At 34.1% G+C, this 14,534-nt stretch overlaps 1 protein-coding gene across 1 annotated transcript; it reads right to left on the reverse strand.

The window, feature by feature from the left end:
- Nucleotides 1–484: 484 nt before the first annotated feature.
- LOC127956461 (mitochondrial 10-formyltetrahydrofolate dehydrogenase) lies at nucleotides 485–13,693 on the reverse strand. The gene is made up of 22 exons (XM_052554384.1): nucleotides 13,502–13,693; nucleotides 11,727–11,871; nucleotides 9,813–10,047; nucleotides 9,258–9,423; nucleotides 9,054–9,155; nucleotides 8,861–8,950; nucleotides 7,887–8,021; nucleotides 7,657–7,782; nucleotides 7,482–7,573; nucleotides 6,354–6,621; nucleotides 6,157–6,284; nucleotides 5,802–5,952; nucleotides 5,646–5,716; nucleotides 5,458–5,563; nucleotides 4,470–4,557; nucleotides 4,142–4,235; nucleotides 3,913–4,012; nucleotides 3,728–3,826; nucleotides 3,467–3,632; nucleotides 2,333–2,438; nucleotides 2,014–2,213; nucleotides 485–1,924 (listed from the first exon to the last, which is right to left on the reverse strand). The coding sequence occupies exons 1-22, from the start codon at nucleotides 13,547–13,549 to the stop codon at nucleotides 1,869–1,871; spliced, it is 2,772 nt and encodes a 923-aa protein (XP_052410344.1). The 5' UTR covers nucleotides 13,550–13,693; the 3' UTR covers nucleotides 485–1,868.
- Nucleotides 13,694–14,534: the final 841 nt, after the last annotated feature.

A 14,534-nucleotide genomic window follows, 5' to 3' on the forward strand; every position in this document is an offset into this window, starting at 1 on the left:
AAATGTATTCATCCTCAACTCAAGCCATCATCAAGATTCATCATCGTAACAGATTCGGAGAAATGTAGCATTACATCACTTGCTCACAAATAAATGCAACGTTTTAATGATGGATTTGTTTCTTAAAAATATGCAGCTTTTTAATTCAAGACATTGATTGCTAGAGAGGGGTTCTGTGGATTATTGTGATGTTTTTATCAGCTGTTTGGACTCTTCATTCTGACGGCACCCATTCACTGCAGAGGATCCATTGGTGAGCAAGTAATTTGATGCTAAATTTCTCCAAATATGTCCTAATTGAGGAAACAAACTCATCTATATCTTGGACGGCCAGAGGGTGAAAACATTTTCAGTAAATTTTAATTTTGGGGGAGACAAAAATTTACTAATTTGTGTCATCTCATCTCGAGTATGCTTGAAAAATGGATTATATTCTGGTATGAACTATATTAAAAGTCCAGTGTTTCAATCAAGAAAAACAACGTTTTTTCAGTTTACATTCTTTATTGTAAAAATGGTTTCCCGACGCTCCATACATTTTGTTTGTAGCTGCTATAAAGTTGAAATACTGTTGTGTGTAATGACTGTTTGGCAATATGACACTTCAATACTCATTGTACGTATGATAACATTTAATCTTTTTTCAAATGCATGTCATTGCTTGAAGTGTTCATGCATCATGAATCTTCAGCGAACATTTGGCAACCGATACTTTCAGTCATTTTAACAAGAATGTGTCCAAATACTTCACACTGTTATTGAATTCAAGAGTAAGCTATTACATATTTTCTCATCAAGCATGTCCAGTATTTTTGAACAAAATAAATAACTTCCTTTCAAAAAGAATAGTGTGTTCATATAATTTTCCTTTGTCTGGAATGCAAAATTAAATATATAAAATAAGACAAGTTGTCATATCCTCTAATAAAATATATACAGTTATGCTAATAAAAGTGAGTGATGTGAAAATGCTATGCATAATAAAAACCCTTGGGATGTACAAATATGATAATACAAATTTCATAAAGTGGCAGTGATGCAACATGGCTTTTAAATATAAGACTATAACTGTAATACTAAAGTATGTGTGTGTGTGTGTAACTGGCTGAATAGCTTAAAAACTGAAATATGCTGAGGCCACAAACACCACCATTTAAAAGTTCAGGGTCCGTCTTTTTGATAGAAATAATACTTTTATGCAAGAATGCATTAAATTGATGAAATGCGACCGTAAAGACAATTCTAATTTTCCTACAATCAATGAGAAGAAATATTTCATGAGCAGCAAATTCAGCTTTCCATCACAAAAAATAAATTACATTTTAATATAAACTTAACTCGATATTTCACAATATTACTGTATTTTTTATCAAATAAATGCAGCCTTGGTGAGACTTCTTTCAAAAACATAAAAACTTGCTGACGTCAAACTTTTGAGCTATTTCTATTTCTGTTTCAGTATCACGCAGCAGTTTCATGTTCAGCGTGGATAGACAAATGACTTGCCTCTGGAAACATGATTAGGAAATGCTCAAGATCATTGTAGAGTTGTGGTTACTTCCTGAAAGCGACTCAGTCTGATAATTCACTGTACCTCAGTATGATCCCCGTTTCCTAAGTTAAAAACAATGCTTGATCTGGTTTGTGGCTGAATCTGTGTCCTGTGGTCTTTTGCCATTTTGTCAATTTTTTTAAAAAACATTGTTAGCCAGTGTAGACTGCTGAGTCAGGATCTGTCCCACTCCAAACAGTTCCGGGAAAAAAAGGGGGATTAAAAAATGTAGGCACATCAGTGTAGTCATGGCAGGAAATGCTTTTCCTATCTGGCCGCTTCAGGCTGCAGTCACGGGGCATGCAGTCTTTTTCATTCAATACTCCACTGTCACAGCTTTAGTCCGCAGGTACTCGTGCAGGGCTTCTTCACCTGTATACACATACACATGGTCCACATGTTCATGAATCTGGTTTTAAAGTGATACAGAGAAACGATGCAGTGTGTTTGTTTACTCTTACCAAGATCTTTCCCAAACCCGGACTGTTTGAAGCCTCCAAAGGGAGCCGCCACATCGGTTTTGTTGTAGGTGTTGATGAACACGGTTCCCGCCTCTAGTCTCTCGCTCACGTACATGGCCTTGTTGATGTCCCGGGTGAAGACTCCGGAGGCCAGGCCGAACTCGGTGTTATTGGCTCTGCTCAGAACCCCATCTACATCACTGATGAGCATCAAAACATATTACATGTTGTTCAGATGAGCTCCTGCCTTGGATTTAGATCAACTTGCAGGTCTGACTGGCACAAGTCGTCCTACTAAGGTGCAAAAAAGGCAGCTTACCCATCTTTGAATTTGGATACCACCATAACAGGGCCAAAGGATTCCTCTTTGGCGATGAACATGTGGTCCTCTACATCTGTGAAGACTGTGGGCTCCATGAAAAAGCCTGTAAGCATAAATAGACAGATATAAAAATTAATATATGAACTAAAACTACTAAAAATTATTTTTGGCAACTGAAATAAAGAAGAAATAAAACATAATTATTAGATGAAACATTGAAACTTTGAAAACAAAAGAAAATTAGAAGCTTCCTGAAATAAGTTTAAGTACTTAAAAAAAGAATAAAGAAAAATGAAAAGCTCATAAAATGACAAACTATTAAAATGAAAATTAAATGAAAGACTATGGGATTCATTCAAAAAGGCTGTAAGCATAAATAGGCAGGTATTAGAAATAGAATAACTATTTCATTAACTAAAACTACTATAAATATTTTTTGGTTACCGAAATCAAATACAAGTTGAAACATTGAAACTTAGAAAACTTATTTCACGCAGCATTTCAAATTTTCTTTTACGTACTTAAAAAAAATTAAAACTGAAAAAAAAAAAATATATATTTAAAAAAAAAAAGATATGAAAAATAGCGAAAGTGCATAAAATGCTTAAAACTATAAAAATTATATTAAACAAAAAAACTGAAAAAAAGAAATGTCATGTATACAAGGCATGTATACTACATTGTTTTGTGGTTTCGTGTGGACGCAGATATTTCTTGAGATGAGGGAAAAAAAAAGATCAGATAGGGAAAGCTCTGGCTTTAAACTGTAATTAAAATGCAACACTTGAACTTAAATGAAAATGAGAAATGGTCCCTTAAAAGCTGAATGAAATCATTTAAAGTACTAATATTGATTAAAATGAAATAAAATAAAGCTAAATATAAAGAAGAGAAATATATATATATATATATATATATATATATATATATATATATATATATATATATAATAAAACTAATAAAAATGGCAAAACACATAACAAAATCGGTACAACTTAAAACCTAAAAATAAAAGCCAATTACAAATATTAAGAAATACTATTATAGCATATAAATTATACTTAAATAACGTCTTATTTGCATTCCAAAACATCCAGGTCCACACACCCTTTTAAATCAGAGATGTCTCACCTTGTCTGTCCACCTGCCTCCCGCCGTACACAAGCGTAGCCCCCTCCTTCACGCCGAGCTCACAGTACTCCACCAGCTTGTCCAGGTGAGCCTTGTGGTTCTGAGGTCCGTGATCTGTGGAGCGATCCAACGGATCTCCAATCTTCATCTTCTTGATTTCCTCAACCTGAGCACACAAAAACACACCAGTTTGTTATCATCCAGAAGCAGTTTGCAGGATTTAATATACTGTACAATCAGTGTTCAAAAGGAAACACGCACCACTCTCCTGATGTACTCGTCATGAATGGACTCCTCAACAAACAGCCGGCCTGCAGCAATGCAGTTTTCTCCCTTGTTGAAGTAGACCGAGCTCATGCCCTGCAACGTACACACAAACACACAGGAAGCTCAAGACCACGATGATCCTGCATCTTAAACTTTTGACACTAGTTGTCTTCTCTCACCATTCTCACTGCTTTGTCCATGTCGCAGTCGCTGAAGATGATGAGGGGAGATTTACCTCCCAGCTCCAGAGAAACCTTCTTCAGGTTACTGACCGCACAACTGCAACAGAAACAACAGATATCATCAGCTGGAGGCTCTTTCAAACCATATAAGCCGTTTGAATGATTCACTGTCATTGTACATGACATATTTGAGTATAACTTTAGTGTTGACTTGAATGGGACTCACCTTTTCATGATTTGTTTGCCTATGGGAGTAGAACCTGTGAAACCCAGCTTACGGATATCAGGGTGATCAGACATCCTCTGGCCCACCAGACCACCTGAGAGAAAGTTGAGTCATAAATAACACTGATCTTATATCAGTGACAACAGGATTCCTTAAAGCTTTTTTTGGTATGGAATAAATATGTGCTTTAATAAATAGACACGCTGGACATTTCTGCTTTTCAATCTTCTTTGAATGTCTTGTCCTATAGATGTTTATTATGAGTACATTAGTGTCAATGAGATCAATTTGTCAATACAACTTGAAATATGAGTCAAAATCCTGATACCTGATCCTGGTACAATGTTGATGACTCCTTTGGGAATGCCAGCTTTGACTGTCAACTCCGCAAACTTCAGCGCAGTTAGTGGAGTAACCTGGGAAAATCAAGGGAATTTATGTCTAGTTTGTATCCAGTTATTATCTATTTTTGGAAGGTAAATAATTCATCTTTTTTGTATATTGTTTCTTTATTCAGTTGCTATTTATTTAATAGTAGCTGTACTTTAGTTAAAATAATAGTATATGTATTAGTTTATATTATATCAGATAAAATATACATTAATATAAAACAATATAAACATTATAAACTGCAAATTTCAGTGTGGTTAGTGTGAAAATATAGAGAGAATATCAAAAGAAATAAGAATATAGTCTAGTTTGTATCCAATAGTTTGTGTTCTCACACTAACTGTACTGATATTTACTGAGTTTATGTTTGTATTTATATATATTTATATCAATGTATATTTTTATACATATACATTTGTATTAATATTATATCAGATAAAATATACATATAGAATATGTATTAATTTATACTCAGGAAATATCAGTGCAGTTGGTTGGAGAATACAGAGAGTCATATTTTGTATGTAATGTATATATATACTTATTAAAAAAAAAATTAAATATATATATATAAATATATATATATATATATATATATATATATATATATATATATATATATATATATATATATATATATATATATATATATATTTATTTTTATTTTTTTACTTTTTTTTATATGTTTTCTAATTCAACTTTTATTAATTTATGCAACGGTATTTTTTAACATAGTATAGGGAGAATATAGAGAATATAAAAATAATTGAGAGTATAGTCTAGTTTCTTTTCAGTATTATTCTTTTGGGAAAAAAAAATCTGTATATTTAGCTTTTTATTATATAGCTTATTTATACAATTAATAATAATGTTAATGAATTTAATATATATCATATATATAACTAATAATAGCCTGTGTGTTTTACCTGAGCAGGTTTCAAGACGAGTGTGTTTCCCGCCGCCAGACAGGCTGCACTCTTCCATGCCAACATCATAAGAGGGTAATTCCAAGGAATCACTATGGCACACACACTGAGACACAAACAAACACCATCTTACACATGTCTGCTGATCATATTTGCATACACTCACACACACATTTACAATCACTCACCCCAGAGGCTCTTTCTTTGTAAAGGTGAGGTTGCGATTGGGTCTGGCCTGATTGATGGGTATCGTCGAGCCCTGCGAGGAACAGGACATGATGCATCAGTGACAGGAAAATATCAAATGATGGCCTGAGTGAACACACACACACACACACACACACCTGGATCTTGTCGCACCAGCCAGCAAAGTATCTGAATGTCTGAATGGACATGCCAACGTGTGTCTTTAAGGCCAGTGTATAAACGGCACCAGAGTCAATGGTCTCAATAGTGGCCAGCTCCTCCTGGTGTTCCTCCATCAGGTCAGCCAAACTACACACAAAACAAGTCAAAAAATTCCCATTGTGTTGCAAATAAATTATGCCCAACAGGAAGTTCTCTGAGAAATCCATTCTAGGTCAAATGATTGCACTGTATTACTATTTGTTTTGCAAATGAGTTTGGTTTTACATATATACATCAAAATGGTTGCCCAGTGGCTTAATTAAGTCAATAACACTCTCTAACACATCTTACCGGTAGAGCAGCCGTCCACGGTCACGAGGGTTCATCTTACCCCAAGGTCCGTTGTCGAAAGCCTCTTTGGCTGCACTAACTGCTCTGTCCACATCTGCCACGGATGCATATGACACCTTACAGATCACCTGAAACACAACACAACCATTAGTCATGCCAGGGATGAGTTCATGTGAGTTTGCGATGACTGGACGTACCGAACCGTCTGTTGGGTTCACCGTGTTGTATGTCTTTCCATCTTCGGCATCTTCGAAGTTGCCGTTGATGAAACACTGATGTGGCATCTTCACTGTCATGTTATTGACGTCTTTTGTCGCGTAGTCGATGACTAGCTCCTCCTCCCGGTCTTCTCCTCGTAGGCGGCGGACGAACATCTGGACGAAGCTCTGGAAGGTGGTGGCCATGTAGACATCTTCATTCTGAAGCTGAACTCCTCCGCATTTCTGCTTCACCTCCTCTACCAATCTAAACCAAACAATCACAATAGGCCCTTTTCACATGACGTCACAAAACTTCCGTTTTGACGCGAAGCAGGGTATTCTTACTTCTGCCAGCATAGTAAAGCGCTAGCTGTAAGAGTTTGGTAACGCTCCTTCAGCAAAGTATGATTTAATTCACCAGTATTACAACCAACAGCAGAGACGCATAGTATACACACAGCAACAGGTAGTTTACTAACAAGGTGACAGCGCCAACTACTGGCCTGGCATACGTAATGCATTGTTTTTGGCCATTTTCGCAGATGTGTGTAAACAGGAATAGTTTGAAAACGTTGTTGTGTACATATGAAACTTAAAAAAAATGCAAGGGAAAAACTTTTCCGTTTTTGACTACATCATTGTCGTGAAAATGTAGCCTATGTAAATGACCTCTGTTATGAGTGGCTAATCTGTTTGCATGTGAAATGAACTCAAAATACTTCTGCTAAGTTGATGCATACTAAATCAGCAATCATATGTAAATCATGTTAATGTGATCATGAATGTGATTGTGGTGTAAAAATCGCAACAATGGACATTTTTGCCTTTTAGTTTCAGTGTTATTATTGTTAATTAAAAAAAAAAAAAAAACTATTAAAAGTCAGTGAAACACAGCTGGGATAAATATAAATGTACAATAAAAAATAAAACTTAAAAATGAGAAATGGAATTGCATGGAAACTAACAAAATTATAACATTTTACCAAATAGTTGAAATTTTACTAGAATAAAAATGACTAAAAATAAAAAAAGAAACTGAAAAAAATTATAAATATAGTATATATAAATAAATAAGATTAATAAAATAAAACAATAAAACCATAAATAAACGAAATTCAGACCCACCTGACTACATCCATGGAAGCAGCTCCAGACTTAAAGAAATCAGTTGTGTCATCAATAACTGGAACATTACTCAGAATACCTTTCCAGATCGCCTAGACAAGTATAAAACAACATGAAAAATGACATAATTGCTCGGATATATGCTACAATACATTTCTGAGGCACATAAACATACCCTGATTTCCTCTGCCATTTTCTTCTCATCGTCTGTGAGATCCAAACTGGCAGCCTCATCTGAAGAGAAGTATTTGGATGCAGGAATCATCTTTCCATCCTCGAACTGCAGGTTCTTCACCTGGAGCTGCACAGTCATATTGTAATTAATTCTCTTTATTATGAATTTGTAGCACAGACTTAATGCATTCAAAGCCTAGAAGCTAAGTAAATAAAAGAGCAGAAGCTAACCGCTTTCCCATCACACCCAAACAGTATAAGCCCAGATTTGGCAATGAGTCCAGGCTGAGACGCCCCTTCCACTTCGATTGGCTGACCTGCAGGAACTGACCCGCTCAGCATCGATGAGCTGTACAGCGTTACTGGCTACACAAAAGAACACACATTACAAGTCAGAAAAACATTATTCACTTAACATCTTATAGCAGGACTATCAGAATTAGAGTTTTGAGTCTAGAGTTTGTCTAAAGTAAAATGTTTAGAGCTGTCAAATGATTAATCGCAAAGTAATCGCATCCAAAATAAAAGTTTTTGTTTACATTACATTAGTGTGTAAGTATATATAAATACAAACAGACATGTATATTCTTAAGAAAAATATATTTATATATTAAATATATTTATATAAAATATAATAATATAAATATACATGTAAATATTTAGCAAATATGTAATGTATGTGTGTGTACTTATATATACATAATAAATAAACACAGTACATATACATATATTATGTAAACAAAAATTTTCATTTTCACGATTAATCGATTGACATCACTAAACATTTTTGATACCAAATAAGTAGTCTCCCCTAAAAAGAAGCCCTTTTACTAAATTATAAAAACATAAATATTTGTATTTATTCAAGACTCATTCATACTATGTGAGTAAAATATTTAGAATGATTTTCTAAAGATTTACACAGATATTTATTTTTATAATTTCTTATTTTTCATTTGCAATAGCTTAAATAACTTAAGTAATATTTTTATATTATTAAAAAATATTACATTATTTTTATATATAATATTTATATTATATATACAAATATTTATTGTATTATATTTTACTAAAGTAGAATTTTGTAAAATATAATATATATGAATTGATCTCATTTGAAATATGCATCTTTTTGTTATGGTCCCCTTTGTGGCCTCATGCCATAAGATTCCAGATTCAAACGGACTTTTGTTTAGGAAATGCACCTTTCCATCAATGACAATCCAGGCACCCGGAACTTTATCATGACCACGGATCCAGTTATGAATGACCTCTGCTGGCTGAGCCATATTCACCTGGAGAAAGAGAGGCAAAGACAGATAAAATGATGTTCACTTCCTGGACCTTCTTTGCTAAGCTTTATCTGGACTGATTAACATAATTGTCTTTAGGTCTCACCTTAGCATTGGATTTCTTTTGGATTCCCTCATAGCTGGCTCCTTCTTCAGACTGAGGGATCTTTGGAGCTTTGCCGTCTGCAATGAGCTGTACAGCTTCGACCTGTTTGAACAAGATTTGTAAGTCAACTTGATTTCATGAACCTCATCGGAGTCAAAATCTAACATTTAGTTTGCATAAAAAGTGTTTTTGAATCATAATCACCATAGCCTTGATGCCCTCTGGAAACAGAAAGCGGTTATAAAGTGTGTCCACTGTATCGTTGGGCTCTACTGGACATTCCTTTTGAAGCAGGATGGGGCCGGTGTCCAAACCATCATCAGCCCAGAATATACTAAATCCTGCTTTCTTATCACCTTCGATTAGTGTCCTGAACACACATATTTAAATCCATTTATTTTAGAGGAATAGTCCATCAAAAAATGACAATTTTCTAAAAATCGACTCACCCTCTGGCCATCCAAGATGTAGATGAGTTTGTTACTTCATCAGAGCATCACTTGCTCACCAGTGCATCTTCTGTAGTGAATGGGTGCCGTGGATTATTGTGATGTCTTTATCAGCTGTTTGGACTCTCATTCTGACGGCACCCATTCACTGCAGAGGATCCATTTGTGAGCAATTTATGTAATGCTAAATTTCTCCAAATCTCCTCCAATGGAGAAACAAACGTACATCTTGGATAACCTGATGTGGGCGAGTATATTTTCAATAAATTAACATTTTGAGTGTAGTAATAAAGAACTGGTAAAATCTCACCAGTTAATGGCAGAGGCTCCTCGGTGTCTAGGCAGGATGGAGGGGTGATAAATGATGGAGCCGTGTTTGGGGAAGTCGATCACATTCATAGGGATGAACTGGGAGCAAAAGGGCATGACGTTCAGCTCGGCGCCCACCGCTTTGTACGCCTCCACCACCTCTGGGATGGGCTTACCCTTCAAACGCCACCGTGGGAACTTAAACACCGGCGTCCCGTCCTTCTCCGCCACCACCGCTGAAGGTTAGAGAGAGAGATTGATTCTGAGAAGTTATATAAGGTCACACCTGGCACATTCAGACTTCACTGAACTTATCAAATCAGAATGCATACTGAAGTCAACTAACCTTGTCTTTTATATCTGAATCTATGAATGTGTCAGTAATAAACTGCAGGCTGAGTATTACCACTTTATCAACACCCGGTACCCTGGGAACTGTTCTCCACCTCAATGCAGTCATTAAAATGATAATCAGCATATTAAGTAATCATGATTTGTTGGAGATGAATCAAAAAGTAACAATTCAGAGTGCTTTCTCTATTTCAACTAGTTCTACAGTCAACCTGTGTATAGACAGCAGATGTAATTAGGAATGGAGTTTATTATGTTTTCATTTAAAGGTCTAGTTCACCCAAAAATTATGTCATTATTTACTGACTTTCCACTTTTTCCAAACCTGTTTGAGTTTCTTTTCTCTGTAGAACACAAAATATATATATTTTTTAAAGAATGTTGGTAACCAAATATTTGACGGTGGCCTTTGACTTCCACAGAATTTCTTTCCACACTATGGAAGTAAATGGCACAATTGTTTGGTTATTTTTGGGTGAATTATCACTTTAGCTTTACACTATACATGTATATTCATATTTTATTAAATTTACAGAATAATCCTGCAACTCTAAACAATTTTCGAAAAAATAATTAATAAATACACGAAGACGAGTAGTTTTTGGAGATAACTATAACTTTTGGAGTCATTCCATGTTGATAAAATGCAATAAATAAATATAACATAAATGTGTGTGTGTATACATATACACCTATAATAAAGTGTTATAAATATACTTTTATAATTATAATTACAAATTATGATGCATTAATAATTGTATAGTTTATATATATATATATATATATATATATATATATATATATATATATATATATATATATATATATATATATATATATATATATATGTGTGTGTGTGTGTGTGTGTGTGTGTGTGTGTGTGTTTGTATGTTATATATATTTTTTATTTTTGTACTTATCAATATGCATGGAATTTATAATTAAATTATAAATGCATAATAATTTTTTTTTTTAATTATTAAATATTATTAGATAATCAAATATATTTTAAATAGTAAAAAATATTTTTTAATTTTTGGGGGCACTCAACATAGGGCAATGGTATACTGATGTACTGAGTGTAGATCTTTACCATCATTCATACATTCATACATGCAAACTCTTGTAAGAATGAAGTTTCTCCTCTTTGTTCTCACGTACATCCCAAATGCTCTGATCACTGGAGGACTTTTTACCTCACATGGCTTCACACCACTTTCACCAAAACAATGTGGTCATTATGCGGGATGTACTTCTTCTCTGACCAACACTACACTGCTCCCGCGCCTCACGCTAACATAAACACTCAATGTGCCAATGTGCTGCTCAGGCATGCGACCTCACTTCTTCTAAGTGCTCATTATAACTATGAGGGCCTTAATGTTATCCACAAACCTGATCAATTTGATTAGAGATGTTCAAAAGAAGGGGGGCTTTCTCATTTTCCTGTTCTCCATCTCTCACTTCTACTTCTGTGACACTTCCCATCCCCCATGACACCACTACAGTAACAAAAAACGGTTAGCGCTCCTCTCTATCCCACCCCCGCCCATCTGAGACTCACCCAGGGGGTCCGCCTTGCCATCCTTATCAGGAACTGTGAATACACCCACAACTTTATGGCCCTGCTTGCGAAGGTTTGTGTAGACTTCCTGTCCAAACAAGCTCTGGCCAATCAGAGCCAGCTTCAGCTTATTTTGGTAGTAAGCCTGTGAGAAACAGTATTATAATGTTAAAACATTTGATATATGGTACACTGTAAAGTGCCACAGACATTAAAATATGAAACATAATCAGTGTATAAGTCCAATTACACGATATGACCCTTTGTTCTCTGAATCCAATTATTGCTGTGATATTCATATTTAGCAGCTGATTTAGTGTTCAGTGTATTATGGGTCAATGTCAATAAATCTCAGTAAGTCAAAAATTATTTAAAAGAGGACATATGGTTTTAAAATATAAATTATACATACATATATATATATATATATATATATATATATATATATATATATATATATATATATATATATATTGTTATTTATTCATGTCTGAATAAATAAATTCAGTAAATATTCAATAAATACCAAGAAATTCAGTCATTTTTCCTTTCTTTCTTTTTACAATCTTTCAAAATACTTTTAATTCAAATAATGCTAAAAAAGGAAAAATATTTAAAATATAAATAGTATATTTTATCATGTTTTGCATTCTTATTATATTATTTTTATTATTTAAAATAAAGAAATAAATGCCAAGCTACTTATACCAAGAATTTCAGCCCTTTAATGAGACTTTAAAAAAATCTAGCCTATCAAATGACTTTTAATTTTAATTTAGATCATGATAAAAATGGAGATATTGAATGTTTTAAAAATATAAATGATACATTTTACAATTACTGTTGTTGTTATTATGTTCAATATTGTTTGAATAAATAAAATATTATGCCAAACTATTTATACCAAGAAATTCAGCCTTTAAATGTTTTTTAAACAATCAATCCAAAAACTTTCATTCAGAAATCATTATTATCTGTATGAATGACATTTTTTTAATAACTTTACAGATCTCGACTAAAATGAGCACAACATTGTCTATTGTATTCATTGTAATTTTATTGTATTCGTTTCTATTTTGTACTGTTATTACTATTTGTATTTTCTTTTTCACTAAACGTTAAGTTTTAATCTTTGTTTTGTGTGTGCATCTGATGTTTCTGCAAACTGAAAGTGTGCTGCACAATGGGGCTAAAATTAAAGAGTTGCTGGGAGACACAACCAGCTAAAGCATTGCTTACACTGCAAACATGTAGTGAAGTTTAGTATGGATTGTCATAGGAAGATCATGCAAGCAAAAGGTTTATCTATCAGTGCACATGTGATCTCAAGTTCTAGTTTGAGTTCTAGTAATAGTGACTTTAGTAATATGATCTGCCTTCATATTCTAGCCCACTGCTGATGCAACTCTCCACGGATCGGTCCACTGGAAGTAATGCGACGAAGCAACGTGGCAAACATTAAATCCCAAGCCGGTTTAACTATATAGAACCCCATATCTAATTAACATGCATACAGTGTCCATATGTAGTGAATTAATACAAAAGTGTAACACCTACAACACTGCATTAAGATACTGGGTTATATCAGCTGACAGCACACTTACAATAACTATGCATGTGTAAATCCTATATTATAATGTTATTTAAGGGTTCGCCAACATTTAGAAACTTATTTTAAGGTCTATGCATGTCTGTCTTCAATGCAGCACATTTTTCACGCATGCATTCATTCATATCTATGGCAAATCAACAATGCAGAACATGCGATTACTCACAGAGCTCGAGGAGAATTTCCTTATGATCGTGTTCGCCGTCCACAACATGGTGAAAATATTATAAACACTTAAAGAAAGGTTAAGTTTGAAGTCCGGGGTGGTGGGCTGGGAACATGCGGTACTGTAAACTCACACCTGCGGTTCGCTGACTGACTGTATGTGGTCAATGTGGAAGCAGAACCAGACTGAACCGACGCGAGTTCAGAGCGTGCGCGCTCCCGGGACATACGTCACGGAGCCTATTCATTCAGACAGATGCGCGTAACCGTAGCAGCGTAACCCTTAATAATAAAATGACTTAAGTTAATAAAATGTAAGCAATAAACCGAAGCCAATATGTTCTCTTAATATAGGACGTCAAGGAAGCACACAATAAATTGTATTACCAACACTAAAAACTTTAAAAGTGAAGCTTCCAATCAGTCATTACTTTTAAATTCATCTTACAATTTATAAAAATTGCACAAGTCTTAAATCAAGATACATTTACATCAGAAGCAAAATGACATGCAAGATAAAAAAATTGTTTTCTGTGAAAATTATTTAAATGAAGCAATTTTATGATTTAAAATATAAATTTGATTCAAAGAGGAACTCTTTCATACCCCGTTGACAGATATTTGTTCGTTTTAAGCATAAACCCACCTCATTTTATTTAGTTTAAAAAAAAACAAGACTTCATGTCTTCATTTCGCATTTCTTAAGTAAATGCATCTTTATTTAGTTACACTGTAGATGAGTAAATATTGAATTAGCAAAAATATAAACTAAAACTCTTGGTAAGATATTCTTTTTTTTTTTTTTTTGCAATGTAAGCAATGCAATGCAAGACTTTTTAAGGCCTTAATTTGTGGAAGGGTAAAATAAAATGATACAGTATTTGAACACACAAAACTCAATCTCAAATCAATCTCAACACAAAACTCAAAACTCAACTTAATCTAACAACACATCAGAGTGCATTATTGTAAGTTAGCTGTTAAAACAAGGGGTGTGTGTTTGGTCCCTACCTCGAGGTCAGTTATTTGGCTCA

The sequence above is a fragment of the Carassius gibelio genome, chromosome B4, assembly GCF_023724105.1.
Source record: "Carassius gibelio isolate Cgi1373 ecotype wild population from Czech Republic chromosome B4, carGib1.2-hapl.c, whole genome shotgun sequence".
Classification (NCBI taxonomy): domain Eukaryota; kingdom Metazoa; phylum Chordata; class Actinopteri; order Cypriniformes; family Cyprinidae; genus Carassius; species Carassius gibelio.